The following is a 16401-nucleotide window of genomic DNA, read 5'->3' on the forward strand; positions in this document are numbered from 1 at the left end:
GGTCAAGGGGCGCAGCTTTGAAAAAGTACTGAGTAGCCAGAAGAAGTATGTTTCACATCCACTCCTTTAGGGGTAATGTCTGCATTTATGACTTTGCTTCTAAGGGAATGTTCACATTACAGTACCAGCTTAGAGATCAGTGAAGTTTTTAATCCGTGGATTCCACAGTGATTTCCTCCCAGCTCTTTGCATCATCGTAGCTTCATTAGTGCCAGATTCATTTCTGTTTGTGTTCACGCCAGGGCTATCTGCCAGGTGCCCCAGAAAAAAACAGGACACCCAGTTTTTCTCCCGTGTGAGATTGTGGTGGTCATTTTGGGTGCTGCACTCTCGCCTCGAAAAAAGTGCTTTATTTGGAGCGAGAGTGAGGTGCGGGTCATGCGACTCACCAGGGAGCGCGTTCCAGTATTGGGCCTGAAAAAGTTGGATGCTATGCTGGGTGTTGGGGGTGGGAGGGATGTCTTTACCACATGGATGCTCAATACATATTCTGCATAGGACTGACCCACATTTCTCTCTTCCCACTGTCCCTCCCCCCAAAAAACCCGCTCTTTAGTGCTTAATTGGAGCAAAATGGCAATTCAGATTTTCTCCAGATTGACATTTGCTCCAATTTAACACTAAATAGAGGGTTTTTCCCAGGAAAGGTGCGGAGCAAGGGGGAAACCCCTGGACCCGTGTCTAGAATTGCCTTAAATAATAAGTGTAATCCTAAATATGTTTATTCTAAAGTCTGCTTTGGGATAGATGACCCTTTCAGCTGTGCGATTTTGATTTTGTACTGTGCGCTGCTGTGGCCCTCACGGTGCCATGAAACGCATGTGTCAAAATCCTGGCAACCTTGAAATTACCACCCATGAGAGCATATTCCTGTTTTTCAAAATGGTTTTTAGACGTCCCTAATGTTGTTAAATATGCTTCTTTAACTGCTTTGTTTGGCTGTTTGCCGCCTTGGGCTTCTTTGAGGGCGGGACAGAAACGTAAGGCGGGAATAAATGAAATGCGGGGTTTTCTCCATCGATTCCTATGCGGAGGCAACCACGGCGGCAGCAACGAAAGGAAACTGCCCCTGAGGGAGAAACTGGCGCTCTAGCTTCTTCGATGCGGGAAGAGCGCTGCTTAGCCCCGCCCCATTGTGACGTCATCGAGTCACGGGACTCACGTCGTCCATAGGCAACGGCGATACGTCGCCAATGCAGCCCCGCGCTGTTTGAGGGCTTGTAACAATGGCCGCCCTAGCAACGGCAGCGCTAGCGACGGTAACCAGGGGCAACCAGGTAAATACTCCCCATCACCCTCAAACTGTATCGAGCTTCGTCTCTGTGGGCTTCTGAGTGAGGTTCTGCTTGTGGCCGCGGGAGGAAAGGCGGAGACCGAGGGTTACACGGGACTTCGCTGGTTTCATACACGTGTCTGAAAACTACCGCCGTTGCTCCCTATGCCGTCAGAGCCTCCATTAACGTGTCTATTATTCCCGCAAATACAGGGATCCGGTACCGTCAGGACCGGCTCCGCCATGGCGCAGCGGGCATCGGGACCCTGGGAAGGCGGCGGATCCGCAACCGCCCAGTTTATGGGCCTTGTTCGCAGGAACTATTCTGTACGTGAAAGTTCTGGTGTGCTCTGAGTTTGCCCCCAAATGCCACAGTAAAGGAATGAATCTTGCTTTGTAGGGATCTTGGAGATACATACAGTGGTACCTCAGGTTAAGTACTTAATTCGTTCCGGAGGTCCGTACTTAACATGAAACTGTTCTTAACCTGAAGCACCACTTTAGCTGATGGGGCCTCCTGCTGCCACCGCAGCACATTTTCTGTTCTCATCCTGAAGCAAAGTTCTTAACCCGAGGCACTATTTCTGGGTTAGCAGAGTATGTAACCTGAAGCGTATGTAACCCGAGGTACCACTGTATTGCAATGAGATATTGCGTTAGAATGTTTTAATGTGATATTTAAATTCCTTTATTTGATTTGCCGTTACAGTGGTACCTCGGGTTACATACGCTTCAGGTTACAGACTCTGCTAACGCAGAAATAGTGCTTCAGGTTAAGAACTTTGCTTCAGGATGAGAACAGAAATCTTGTGGCGGCAGTGGGAGGCCCCATTAGCTAAAGTGGAGTCCTAGGTTAAGAACACTTTCAGGTTAAGTACAGACCTCCAGAACTGATTAAGTACTTAACCTGAGGTACCACTGTAGTAGTTTAATTCAACTGACTAAGATTCAGGTGAAAAATGACTGAATCAAGCATTCATCTTTTATTCTTTAAGCACCCTGGGCGCTGTGGGTTAAACCACTGAGCCTAGGGCTTGCCAATCAGAAAGTCGGCGGTTTGAATCCCTGCAATGGGGTGAGCTCCCATTGCTCGGTCCCTGCTCCTGCCAATCTAGCAGTTCGAAAGCACGTCAAAGTGCAAGTAGATAAATAGGTACTGCTCTGCAGGGAAGTTAAACGGCGTTTTCGTGCGCTGCTCTGGTTCGCCAGAAGCGGCTTAGTCATGCTGGCCACATGACCCGGAAGCTGTATGCCGGCTCCCTCGGCCAATAAAGCGAGATGAGCACCGCAACCGCAGAGTCGGCCACAACTGGACCTAATGGTCAGGGGTCCCTTTACCTGTACCTTAAGATTCAGGTGAAAGATGACTCAATCATCTTTTATTTTTTAAGTACCCTTTAAATAATAATTTAAAAAACCCACAGTTTGTCGGTAGTGGTTAAGAGCGGTAGTCTCATAATCTGATGAACCGGGTTCGATTCCCTGCTCCACATGCAGCTGCTGGGGGACCTTGTGCTAGTCACACTTCTCTGAAGTCTCTCAGCCCCACTCACCTCACAGAGTGTTTGTTGTGGGGGAGGAAGGGAAAGGAGAATGTTAGCCGCTTTGAGACTCCTTCGGGTAGTGATAAAGCGGGATATCAAATCCAAACTCCTCTTCTTCTCCTCATGTTTTGGGTAAAATCACGGTTCTTTCAGTAATTCATTTGCTTTTCAACAAAATTTCAGAACTGCAAGATGAAAGCTGATAAGCCTAAGAAAGCTGAATTTCTAAGAGAAGGGGACAAACTAAATAAAGAGTAAGTGTATATCTTCTATTGTTGTAGGAAACATAGTTTAAAATTACAAAGAAACAGTTATTTTTGTCAGAAATTATAATAGGATAGTGACTTGGAACTCATATAGTTCAATATTCTTGGTTATAATAGATGGTTATAATCTTTAAAGGAAGTATAATCGTTGTTCAGCTTTAAAAAGGAAACTTTTGGATCATTTTGATGACCCCACCCATAGAGTTCATATATTACAAACATGTGCAGCCCAATCCTAAGCATGTTTACCCAGAAATAAGCCCTACTGTATAACACACTAGTAAATGTGCATAGGATTGTAGCTATTAGCAAAGCCCAATCAAATTATGTATGATTAGTTTAAAAGGAGCAAATTTTTTCCTTTATTATGTGTGTTGAATTTTATATTACAATAGACTTGTCCCTAAGATAACCATTATGAAATTTGATTTGTAGTAAGGCTTTGATCAAAATCCAATTTATTATTAATTAGCATTCCTAAAGACATATGAGGACTACATTGGAGAGTATTGCCTTTGTGGTACTTACATGTTTTATGCAGCAGGGCATTTAGCTTGAGTTGCATTTTAATCAGGAAAAAGTGGCAAGATATGTGTATACAATGCAGATCTCCTAGTCATGTCTAGTTTGCCCTTAAGTGAGGTGTGTTTTTATGGAAATTATAATTTTATATTTTTCTGAAAGTGATGTGGTTTAAGACTATTTCTTGATTCATTTTTTACTTATTACTAGGATAATTTACAGGTTCAAACTATAGACTAATTAAAATTATTTATTGTATTTGCTTTGCTTGGGTGAATGCATTTTAACTGAAAAATATGAGTAGGAGCTTGTGGTGGACTTCAGGAGACAGAAGAGCAATGTCCAGCCACTTTTGATTGATGGGGTCTGTGTGGAGAGGGTAACAACGTTCAGATTTTTGGGTATTGAATTACAAGAGGATCTGTCCTGGAGTGTCAACACAAGGGGGCTTGTGAAGAAGGCACAGCAGAGACTGTACTTTTTAAGAATCCTAAGGAAAAACCATCTTCCACAGAAACTGCTGCTTGCCTTCTATCACTGTGCCATTGAGAGCGTGCTCACTTATGGCTTATGTGTGTGGTACGGAAGCTGTACTACCCAGGACAGGATGGCGTTGTGCAGAGTTGTTAAGGCAGCAGAGAGCATTGTTGGCTGCCCACTCTCCACCTTAGAGCAGATTTATGCCACAAGGTGCCATAGGAAGGCACTGGACATAGTAAAAGATCCATCACATCCTGGTCACTGTCTCTTTGAGCTCCTGCCGTCGGGACGGAGATACAGGACGATGATGACAAGAACGAGCCGTCTCAAGAACAGCTTCTTCTCCAGAGCGATCTCGGCCCTGAATGGGAAACCTGGAGTTTGAAAGTCATCTAATCTTCCTTGCTGTATTATATTATATTGTTTTAATTAGTGTTTTTATAGTTCTGATTTTGAGTGGAGTGCCCTATCTGGGTGGATGGAGCAGCCAAGTAATTTCGTTGTCCCTGAGAGGGGGCAATGACAATAAAGATATTATTATTATTATTATTATTATTATTATTATTATTATTATTATTATTATTATTTTGTATTGCATGGAGACCTAACTGGTCAAAACGTTTTATTTTTTATTTAATTGGTACCAATGTATATTCTGTTATTTGTCAAATATGCATTTTAAACCAAACTTTGTCCCTAGACTTCTGAGCATTGAAAGGGATAAAAATATGCTTCTCTTCAACAAGAAGAGTGACTTCAGGAGGGAATATAACGTATTGGAAGAACTGGAACATCAACTGACTAAGAACCGGAAAGCAGAAAGTAAAATATTGTTTTCTTTTTATATATATAAAACACCACAAAAGGTAAAGGTAGCTGTGTTGGCCCATTTCATAGAATCATAGAACCATAGAATCATAGAGTTGGAAGAGACCACAAGGGCCATCGAGTCCAACCCCCTGCCAAGCAGGAAACACCATCAGAGCACTCCTGACATATGGTTGTCAAGTCTCTGCTTAAAGACCTCCAAAGAAGGAGACTCCACCACACTCCTTGGCAGCAAATTCCACTGTTGAACAGCTCTTACTGTCAGGAAGTTCTTCCTAATGTTTAGGTGGAATCTTCTTTCTTGTAGTTTGGAACCATTGCTCCGTGTCCGCTTCTCTGAAGCAGCAGAAAACAAGCTTTCTCCCTCCTCTATGTGACATCCTTTTATATATTTGAACATGGCTATCATATCACCCCTTAACCTCCTCTTCTCCAGGCTAAACATGCCCAGCTCCCTTAGCCGTTCCTCATAAGGCATCGTTTCCAGGCCTTTGACCATTTTGGTTGCCCTCCTCTGGACACGTTCCAGTTTGTCAGTGTCCTTCTTGAACTGTGGTGCCCAGAACTGGACACAGTACTCCAGGTGAGGTCTGACCAGAGCAGAATACAGTGGCACTATTACTTCCCTTGATCTAGATGCTATACTCCTATTGATGCAGCCCAGAATTGCATTGGCTTTTTTAGCTGCCGCGTCACACTGTTGGCTCATGTCAAGTTTGTGGTCAACCAAGACTCCTAGATCCTTTTCACATGTACTGCTCTCAGGCCAGGTGTCACCCATCTTGTATTTGTGCCTCTCATTTATTTATTTTTGCCCAAGTGCAATACTTTACATTTCTCCCTGTTAAAATTCATCTTGTTTGTTTTGGCCCAGTTCTCTAATCTGTCAAGGTCGTTTTGAAGTGTGATCCTGTCCTCTGGGGTGTTAGCCACCCCTCCCAGTATAAAATCTCCCCTCCTAATATAAAATCTATATTAGGGCAATACCTTTATTAGGCTAAAGTCTCACAAAATAGTGTGCAAGCTTCAAGTTCTCCAGAATGGTAAGCAAAACAATGAACTGAGAGAGGAAAATGCTGGGTGGTAAAGTCACGAGTTTGAATCTTGTAGGAACCTTAAGATGAAACTTGGGAGAGGGTAGCACGTGTGCGAATAAGGCTCTGTAGTATTGTAACTGCTCATTTTATTTAAATGATAATGTCAGTTACAATGAACAAAAATGAAAATGATTTTTTAAACTTGCATTTTCACAGTGTGTATAAAGTATTTTAAAGTAGAAAGTAGAAAGTATTTTTGCTCAAGTTTTTCTTTAAAGAATAAAATATCTCCCCCCCCCCCCCGCTTTAAAAACACGTTTGTGCACATGTTACAGCATCAAAATTCCCAAATGCAGCACCTTCTTAAGATAATTTTTGAAAGTACCGTACTTCCCATTAGGTGCCATGGGAGATTTACTAGAATCAGCAGTTGCTCCACTCACAGATTGGGTTCTTAAGCTTCCAGTGAGTTAGAAGAAATACTTTCTGCTCACACACTTGTAGAGGAGGTGCAGGTTGGATCTCACTTATAATTTAACACTCTGGTTGTGTAAAAGTTGTTGCTACAAATTGAGAATTTACTAATAAGTGTATGTATAAAGAGGCATGCTAACAGATGGCTGCATACTTTCTTGAAAGTAATCCTGTTGAACATGGAGGCACATTTGAGTAAATACGCATAGGATAGCCTGTATGACGGATAACATAACAACAACATTCTGCAGAAGATGTCCCATTCTCTGTGTATTTTGGTTATATGAAACTATCATTAACACCCAGATCCTAAATACACTGTTCATTATCCAGATCTCCTTGAGCTTTCAGATGTGCTCATATTGCTCCTGGATGAAGGGTTTTCTATTTTCACTTAAATGGAAGGGCACTTCTGCCAGCATGTCCTTCTTATTTGTGAACTGGAATACCTGCGCCCTTAAGGAATTGTTGAATTGGGGCAGCAAACATTATACTGATTTCTGTAGAATTTCCATAGAATGGACTGGAGATGTTTAAAAATGAAGGTGTAAGGTGATTTATTTATTTTTTTTGCTTACTTTCACAGAAACTAATATCCAACAAAAACTGGGCAGAATTTATAACAATGTTAAAGGACTCCAGCGACAATTAAAACATGTGAAGCCAACCCCAGAATGTAAGTCTTACTACTAATGTTTTTGCTTGGAAAAAGAAAATCATTATAATTTGCCTTATATTATTATAATCCTTATAATTGTGTTGCAGATTGACACTTTCCCTGTGTTTTAGCGCTGAAAGGGTTTTCATTGTGCACTTGGCTGATATTGGATTAAAGTGAACACAGTTGCAGCCCAGTTTGCAAAGTCTGCAGTCCTCTGCTCACATACTAGAGACTTAATCTAACGGAAGTCAGTGAGACTTATTTCTGAGGAAACCTTCATTAGATCATTCTGAAGGTCTCTTCTGTGTTGGCCTGCAATGTATAAGAGCAGGGATCTGCCAAACTGTTGTTATTCAATAAACGTTAATTCTGCTTTAGCTGTGATAGGTGGAAGTGTCATTTCATTATGTGATCAAGCTCACTTGTTTGTGCGGTAATGATAATAATAATAATATATTGTACCCCATCCATCTTACTAGAACTGGATTATTATAGATCTATTCCTGACATAAATTCACTAGGTAGCTGTTGAAGGATATTTGGAACTGGAGATGATGTTTGCATTTGCAGAAATGTCCTGGTTTTATCTCATTTCCCTTTTCTTTATATTTGGTTATTTTACAATGTGTTAGTATTTTTAAAGCATCTGCTGTGAGCAAACCTCTCTATCTTAATATATAAACAGAACTTTCTCTCTATTTTGTAGTTGTTGACAGACTCAGAGAAATGATGGAAGACGCTGAAATGTCAATAAATGCTTTTAAAGAAGAACAGCGACAAAAGTATTTTATTTTTATTTAAAGCATTAATATCCTGACTGTTTTTGATAGAGCTAAGGTGGTTAATAGCAAAGTTAAATCAACATAGCAACACTAGAAGCAAAACAGAGAATAAAAAGTAACTACTAAGTTTCTAGCAGTTAAAAGTTATTCAGTTTAACATTTATGGGTTGAAATCCAGTCCTTAAAAGGAAGGTTTTAGCAATTTAAGCCTTTTTAAAATGGTTTTAGCAAGCTACTTTAAAAGGGGCATGGTGTAAGTCCTTTTGGAGAGAGTTCCAGATTCTGGGCACAGCTACCATGAAAGCCCTCTTATCTTGTACATCATATGCTCTGGTTTTAAATCTGATAGTTGTTATACTAGAAGAGCCTTTCTCAACCTGGTGCCCTTTAGATGTTTTTGACTACATTTCTTATCAGCCTCAGCCAGCATGGCCAATGATGATGTATTATGAGAACTTTACTCAAGAAGAGGCATAGGCAAACTCCAGCCCTCCAGACATTTGGGACTACAATTCCCATCATCCCTAGCTAACAGGACCAGTGGTCAGGGATGACGGTATTTCCCAGTTTTCAGGAATGCATGCTGCCCTACATCTACATAGACAAGAGAGTGTTTATATGACCTTTTGGAATAAGTACTGTCTGAAAACTTACTATTCCAATGTTTTGCTGCCACTGTCAGGCTCCAGTTGTTGAACACATCCAATAATGTAGGCATCCTCAGTGGGATTTTTGACTTTGATCAGCTTGCCTTCCAAAACTACTTTTACAAATCTACTCAGTTTCAAACATATTTTTCCAGGCAAGCATGGTTAGTACTAGTCACATAGTTATCCAGATCTTACTGTCTTTAGGATTGTTGGATAGTTACTTTGCTAATTGTTAATGGTTTATTAATTGTGCTTTTATTTAAGATATGAGGAGCTTCTGAGAGAGGAGAAGACAGCTACTAATGAGATTAATGCATTGGAGAACAAAATTGAGCTCTGGGCATTAGGTACTTCAGCAACAGGAAATACGCCTAAACAAGGCATGCTTGTAGTGGATAAAACGACACAAAATCACCTGCCTCCTGGAGTAGTTGAGCTTGATAAATTCCTTCAACAGACAGGGGGCAAGCAAGGAGGTTGGGATGTATATGATCACCAAGAATTTTTGAAATTGTGGACAAAGCATAAAGGAAAACCATCGTACATTGATGAAGTCCTTGATCATCTTCCTGACAGAACAAGGGAGGATATTCTGCAGCATGAGAAATGGTATCAAGAATTTCTGATTTTAGAAGCACAAAAAAAGGAGGTGAGATAATGTTGCTAATTAGCGTTTGCCATTTTAACAACTTTGTGTCAAAAACAATGGGACAGTTCACCCTCTTTTCTTCATCCCTAGCTCTGCTGCTATGGCTTTCTTTTCCTTTGCTGGTAAGCAGGACATGCTAAAGGTAAAGGGACCTCTGACCATTAGGTCCAGTCGTGGCCGACTCTGGGGTTGCAGCGCTCATCTCGCTTTACTGGCCGGGTACAGCTTCCGGGTCATGTGGCCAGCGTGACTAAGCCGCTTCTGGCGAACCAGAGCAGTGCACGGAAACGTTGTTTACCTTCCCGCCAAAGCAGTACCTATTTATCTACTTGTACTTTGACATGCTTTCGAACTGCTAGGTTGGCAGGAGCAGGGACCGAGCAACGGGAGCTCACCCCGTTGCAGGGATTCGAACCGCCAACCTTCTGATCAGCAAGTCCTAGGCTCTGTGGTTGACATGCTCCTTTTTAAATATTCAGTAGGTGGTAGTATTCTGTCATTTTATCCAGGAGAAAACAGTATTGTGCCTTTGAGAGAAAAACGTGTCCTTCATAGGGTTTTGTACAGGGCCACTCCTCCCACCTTGCAAACTTTATTGTTCAATGCCTCGGCTTTGTACTATCAGAGAGCATAACTTTGCAGCCTTAGACACACACTTAGTTGTTTCTCTAATCACCAGCTGTATTGGTATTGACCTGGAGTTTATTCCTTGTTGAGATGTTTAGCCACAGATAGGAATCGTTCTCTGCTCCCTTACACAGTTGTGGCTTCAGTTTATAGGAGTGTTTGCTGTGAGGAGACTCCATATCCTTCTGTATCCTGTGGAGCCATTGAACCTCACCCTGGTGCAGCTGCTGTTTCTGCTGTTATCCTAGGAGCTGCCTTTTCCGCAGCATTGTTTCCTTTGCCCTCTCGCCTATTGTAGGGGCTGCTGAGATAGTTGCTGTCACTGTGGCCATCACTAAGCCACTTCCTAGCTTCTTTTGACTTACCCCACCTTCTGGTTGTGGGTGCCCACTCCATAGCTACCACCACTCTATTTTTCTGTTCTCTCCTTAGCACCCCTTGTCCTCAGCCCCTTCTCTAGAAATTGAGTGGAATATGAAAATTGCTATTGCCCTCCACGAACATATCCCCAACATCTGTCTGAGCCAGTCCAATCAGGGATGTGTCACTTCATCCTAGTGGCCACTGACCCTAGTCTTAATTATTTATAAAAACAGATCTTTTTTATAAAGAACCCAGCTACTCTGTCAATTAAAAAAATTAAAGATTGCTAAAAATATTGTTTCGTCCAAGGATTACATGCCCAGGCTTTTGAGTAACAAAATTGTAATCCTGATCATTTCCTGAACAGTTTACAAAGGGTCATTCTGTACATTACTTTCACTGCATAGAGGCTTCCAGTATATGGTAGTTTTTAATTTGTGGGGAACAGCTTAGGGTACAGGTGTGGCAGTTTTTGCCATACTAGCACATACCTTTTCTTTCTGGAATTTTGTGCTGGCAAACATAATCTGAAATCTCTTAAATTGCAGTGGAATTTAGGCAATAAGTCTAAGCAGATAACTTGGGAATAAGTATGTGTGGCGTTCGTACGGAGCCCCCGGTCGTCTCACGGACTATTGACCCGTACACTACTAATCCGCTGCCACCAACCGGGTCCTCCCTGGTAAAATCACTTCAGTCTCAGTCAGCTTTTCAATTAATAAAGAAGAGTGTATTTTATTTCAGACGCAAACAAAACTTTTACAGCATTCCAAACATTATTGCTCTTTACTTTCTTAGTCTTATTTGCCTCTCTCTATCTCTTTTACCTCGCCACACTCAAGAACCCACTGCCCTAACTGTCTCTCTATTCCCAACTGCCTTTTCCAACTGCCTTTCCCAACCCACTAAAACCAACTAACTGCCCACCAACAACTCCCAACGAACTCCCCCCAGAACTCCTCCCAGAAATAGTTTTATGGTATTGGCCCACTGACTCCACCCCCCTGGGTCCTGTCTATGCAACCTATTTAACTATTTCCCCTCCAGCACTCTCTCATATATGTTAACGTCACAGTATGGAGTTACTCATTCTGCCTGAACCTTGTGTTAAAGCCCAACTGTTGCTGCTTCTTTGCAGATTTGAATGAGAAGGGAGTAGTTTGCCATAGAGAAGCTTTAGGCAGGTAGATGAAACTTATTTTTCACATAATATGGGGCTTCCCCATAGCTGGCAAGAAAATAGTTGGGTTGTGTGTGTGCGTGTGTGTGTGGAATTGTGATGTTGATTTGAGAACTGGCATCTAAAAGGATTAAATGCCTCCTCCCACCCAAAGTTCTCCCCTGCAAATTGTGCCTGCTTGGCCCAGATTTCCATAGGAGAATCAATGACTAGGGCAGTGGTTTCTAACCAGTATACTGTGGCACCCAGGGGTGCCTTGAATGATGATCAGGGGTGCCACAGGCAACACTGGCCTTTGTCCCTCTCTGTCTCTGCCTCCCCAAGGCTTGCACAGCTGTTTGTTGCAGTGGCCAAGGCCACAATGTGCTCTGCAGGCAAATGGTGCCTCTGGGGCTGGCCAGGGGGTGCTGGTTGCCAGGAGCTGAGGTGGCCTTGGAGTAAGCAAAGGGAGCCCAGCCAGCCAGCCTGCCAGCCGTTGCTGTTGGGAATAGACAGACAAGTCCCAGGTCCCTGTGGGGCATTGTGAGGAGGCACCTCTCTTTGGGGCAGGAGGGGAAGCTCAGAGACCGGGGTGGCAGCTGCAACTGCCCGGACAACTCACAAGGAGAAGAGAGAGGAGAGGAGGCTGAGGGAGCCCTCCTCAAGGGAGGATGAGAGGCTGCCAGCTCTGCAGGCAAGGGGTAACATCACAGGGCTCCTGAGCCCCACAGGGCGGCTGCGCTGCAGAAATAATGTAGTCGGTTAAGGGAGCTGTGGACTCAAAAAGGTTGAAAACCTCTGGACTAGGCATTAAAGAAGTTGGGGCAAAACCTCTAATTTGCCTTAAGTTAAATGCCAAAGGCATGAATGAGTCAATGCCAGCTACATTATTGCAGCCCTGTTTAAATCAAGAAGACAACAACAGTGAAGTGGGTTACAGAACTGCCTCTTATATGGCAAGGCTTTATACAGACTTTATACAACTTACTCAGGAGTTATGTTCCGGGGATTGCACCTAAAGCCAAAATTACATATAGTCAGAACACATTGAGTTCAGTGGCAGATGGGATTGCCAAAGTCATTTTATTGGAACCCCGCCTCTTTTTCACCCCTTTAATTTTTTTCAAAAATATTTGCCACATAAAGCTGAATATGCACAGGTTAAATGCTCATAAGTTGCAAGCTTCCTATATTGGCATTTGATGCGGAGGGTTCAAAGCATTGTTAAGTGGTTTGCTGAGGAAAATCTCATAAGATTCTGTTAAGACACCACACCTACTTTTTCACTCTACATGAAAAATAGTCAGGTTCCTAATTGACATGAGTATCTAATAGTCAGGATTTTGAAATATATTGTTCATTTTTGATAGCCCTCAGAAAGCTGGAACTAATGTGACAATACAATCTGCTTTAATTGGTCTCTTCTAGTCCATTCAAGAATGGAAGAGAAAAAAGCTACAAGAAAGAGAGAAAATCTTAGCCCAGAAGAAGCCAGAGGAAGGGCTCACTACAGCTATGCTACAGCATGCAGCCGCCCAGAAGCAAAAAGTTGACGAGGAAAGGAAAAAACGACTGAAAGAACTTGAATTGTGGAAAATGCAAAAAGCAATAGAATATTCCACGAAACAGGCTGCTCAGCTACAAGCAGAGGAACAGAAGGAGAAGAAAAAGCAGAAGGAACGGCAGCGGCAATGTCATATAAAGTTGCTGTTGGAAGACTATAGTAGGCAGAAAAAGGAGGAGGAAGAGCTTTTGAGATTTGAGAAGAAAAAGAGAGAGGAAGCTGAAAGGGAAGAGAAGAGAAGAATTGCTGCAGAAGAAATTCTTAAGTTCCAAGAGCGAGTGAGTATTGATCTCCTACATATTTACTTCACATTCCTCCTTGTGTAGCAAAACAGAACAAAGATACCAAAATACATGGTATCGAAATGCACAACAAGTTTCTTAGCAATACATGCTGATCTTTACACCTGCCTTTAATTGGTGCTGTCTGTGGTGCAGCAACAAGTCCCATTGCTTACTATTACAGGTTGATCTCTTTGCCCAGGGTGAATAAGAATTGAGACAAACTTGTGAGCATTCAATTGCTCTTTAACACTGGAACCAATACTTGGAGCTGCATGTCTCCTCCTCCCAGAAAAGGGAGACGGACTAGCTACGTGTGTGGTTTCCAAAGCATACACCCTCCACCTTCAAGGCTGCATGCTGGGCTCCTTCCTCCTCCCCAGGCAACATTCTTCAAGTGGGCAGAGAGAAAAGCAATGGGTGAGACAATTCCAAAGCTTTGCATTGGAAATATGTGCCCCAATTGGCCCTCTCTCTCTGCAGGAGTGGGAAATGGAGAGAAAGAAATGCAAGTATACTGTGGCCAGTTTGTTATCTGTACTTTCTCTGTTAAAGAGGTAGTAGTAGTAGTAGTAGTAGTAGTAGTAGTAGTAGAAGAAGAAGAAGAAATAGATAGATAGATAGATAGATAGATAGATAGATAGATAGATAGATAGATAGATATTATTTATACCCCGCCCATCTGGCTGATAGTGCTGGCTGATAGTTCCCTCTCCCCTTGATGTCCGTTGGAGAAAGAGAATATTTCTGTATTTTATCTCTGAATTGTATTTGCCACCCTTCAGAGAATTGACACTTATTGGGCAGTTACAAAACAGTAAAAGAAAAGTGAGTATTTTTCTCGGGGTAGATAAGAATTGGATTCAGGCAAGGCAAATGTGTATCCTACTCCTGCTGTAGTTTCACTGGCTGAGTCTTGCCCCTTCACCCCTCAAAGAGACTGCTGGTTGGTTGGTTGGTTTGTGTCAGAAAGTTTACATACCATTTGCTTGTAAGTAAGCCTCTTAAGTGGTTTACAGAAGTATAAAATAAATAAAATTATCATTAAAAACAGTTGTTTAAAATACTTAAAAGATTATTAAAATCAACAGTACCTAAAAGAAATAAAACACATGTAACTTCTGCATGTCTGGATAGGCCCCCTGAAACAAAAATGTTTTAGCGGCTGCTAAAAAGAGTCTTTGAAGATGCCTGCCTGACGTCAGTAGGTACAGAGTTCTAAAGTAGGTGGTGCACTTTGCACAAGAACCAACTGCCCTGCAGCAGGGGAGGAAAAAATGGTTCATAACAGCCACCTCTTCTAATAGCATGTTTTACTCTCTTAATAGTATGTTCTTGTTCTTACTGATCTAATTAATGTAAGCCACCCGGAAGCCTTGTTGGTTGAAGAGGGAATAGAAATAGTTTTAAGTAAATAAACATTACAAAAACCCAGATATTTTAAGATAAAGGTCACTGCATAAAATAACTAAAACCTCTAAAAGTTGGGTATGTTTAAAAGAGTGGAAAAATAAAAGCTTGTTTGACTAGTGCTAAAATGAGGACAAAGTGGGTGCCAGGCAAGACTTCCTGCGGGGAAAACATTCTGCAGCTCAGATTCCACCCCCAAAAAGGATCCCCTGTCTCTGCCTGCCTTACTTGCAAAGCCTGTGACGGCTGGAAAAGAGTCTCTAGAGTAGATATCATAATGTAGGCAGAGTGATAAAGAGAAATTGATTGAGCAGATACAACCATGCAGATCCCAAAAGATGTGCACCAGCGCGTAGAGTTAAGCCTGGAAGGGAACAGTGACCCATTGAGGTTGTGGAGGAAGCACAGTGCTTAATGGCAGCTTGACATTCATGATCTTCTAGGACTTGGGGAGGGAAGTTTGTATAAATGAAAATAACTCCCTCCCCGTGTCCTCTGGGGAATAAATAGTGCAAAAGTGGGAAAGGTCAGGCCAGAGTATGAAGGATGGGGGAGGGGTGAACTCCCACCCTGATTATTTGTAAGCTTAGCTTAGCAGAGGGCTTTGTGTACTAACTTTCACTGAACGTTACTCTCAAAAAGAGTTGGTTGATCTTGGTTATTTAAACACTGTCACATAAGAAGATGCTTTGTTTTGCTTGAAAATTAGTACTATTAATTCTAAAGAGATTTTTTCCCCCACTGTATTTTATTCTTTCGCTGTATTTTATTTAGGATTTATCTAAAGTTGTGTTTAAGATTCAAGAAAAACAGGCAAAGGAAGATGAAAAAATAGAAAAAGAAAGAAGATTGAGAGAAAAGTTGAGAGAGAAGGTAATACGTGAATTTGTCATGCAGCTCATCATAATCCATTTGTTCACACTAACACCCCATTTCACACACCACCCATTCCCTCCTCCCATTGACTCCATTCGCAATTTCCCATCCATACCACCACCACATGCAAATTGCAGCAGCTGAGAGCTGAACTTGGATCAGGACGAGGTATTGGGGACCTTGACACACCTCTTCCATGATCCTAAACCGTATTAAACCCTTCATACCTGCAGTTTGCATTGCTGAAAAAGGAATGAATGGGACATTTTTGGTAGTATAATCAGGAGGCATTGGTGGTCTGATCTGCTGTAGAGAGTGGAGAACTTTAAGGCTCTGCCTACCTTGATGGCCCTGATCTGACTCAGGGAGGATTCTCCCCTTAGATTTTTTTTTTATTTTTAACTGAAAACCTTAGGGGTTCCCCCTTGAAAATGCTGATTCTTCTCCAGTTCCATTTTTGTTAGAACTCACATTGAATATTTGTTTTAATCACAAAGTGAGTCCAAGGCAAAACAACAACGGGTAGCTTGCATTTTGGCTTCTACATAATAGCTACTGTTTGCAGTTGCCTTTCAGAATGATTTTTTATGTTTTCACTGTCAACAGGTTGGAATGAATGTACCTCGAGACCCACGTAGGCTGTTGAAGCCTACAAAAGTTTGGGAAGAACGAACAAAAGAGATTGGACCAGAAGGTTCTGGGCCACTTCTGCATATTCCGCACAGGTAAGGAAACAAAAGCTATTTGTATGTTTTAGTGTAATTCATCCCAGAATGTTTACCCCTCTTTATTTTTACAGGGCTGTCCCAAGCTGGCGACAAGAACAATAGTTGGTTGGCTGCACAGTTTTATTAGAAGATCAGCAAAGTATGTATAAATTTCCTGAATAATTGTTTTACTATTCCTGTTATTGTTTTTGTAAGACTTTATTATGTAATAAATGATGTAAATTTTA

At 42.0% G+C, this 16401-nt stretch overlaps 1 protein-coding gene across 3 annotated transcripts; it reads left to right on the forward strand.

The window, feature by feature from the left end:
* Window positions 1–818: 818 nt before the first annotated feature.
* Window positions 819–16401, forward strand: CCDC112 (coiled-coil domain containing 112). 3 transcript variants are annotated; one of them, XM_081930647.1, is made up of 11 exons: window positions 819–1277; window positions 1487–1600; window positions 3001–3071; window positions 4786–4907; window positions 7011–7100; window positions 7792–7867; window positions 8782–9166; window positions 12744–13157; window positions 15345–15443; window positions 16053–16171; window positions 16246–16401. In XM_081930647.1, the coding sequence occupies exons 1-11, from the start codon at window positions 1227–1229 to the stop codon at window positions 16274–16276; spliced, it is 1572 nt and encodes a 523-aa protein (XP_081786773.1). In that variant the 5' UTR covers window positions 819–1226; the 3' UTR covers window positions 16277–16401. The 3 variants fall into 3 exon arrangements, with proteins under 3 accessions (XP_081786773.1, XP_081786775.1, XP_081786774.1); XM_081930649.1 differs by having other exon boundaries at window positions 819–1616; XM_081930648.1 differs by lacking the exon at window positions 1487–1600.

This window comes from Podarcis melisellensis, assembly GCF_964234715.1.
Source record: "Podarcis melisellensis genome assembly, chromosome: 11".
In the NCBI taxonomy this organism is placed as follows: Eukaryota; Metazoa; Chordata; class Lepidosauria; order Squamata; family Lacertidae; genus Podarcis; species Podarcis melisellensis.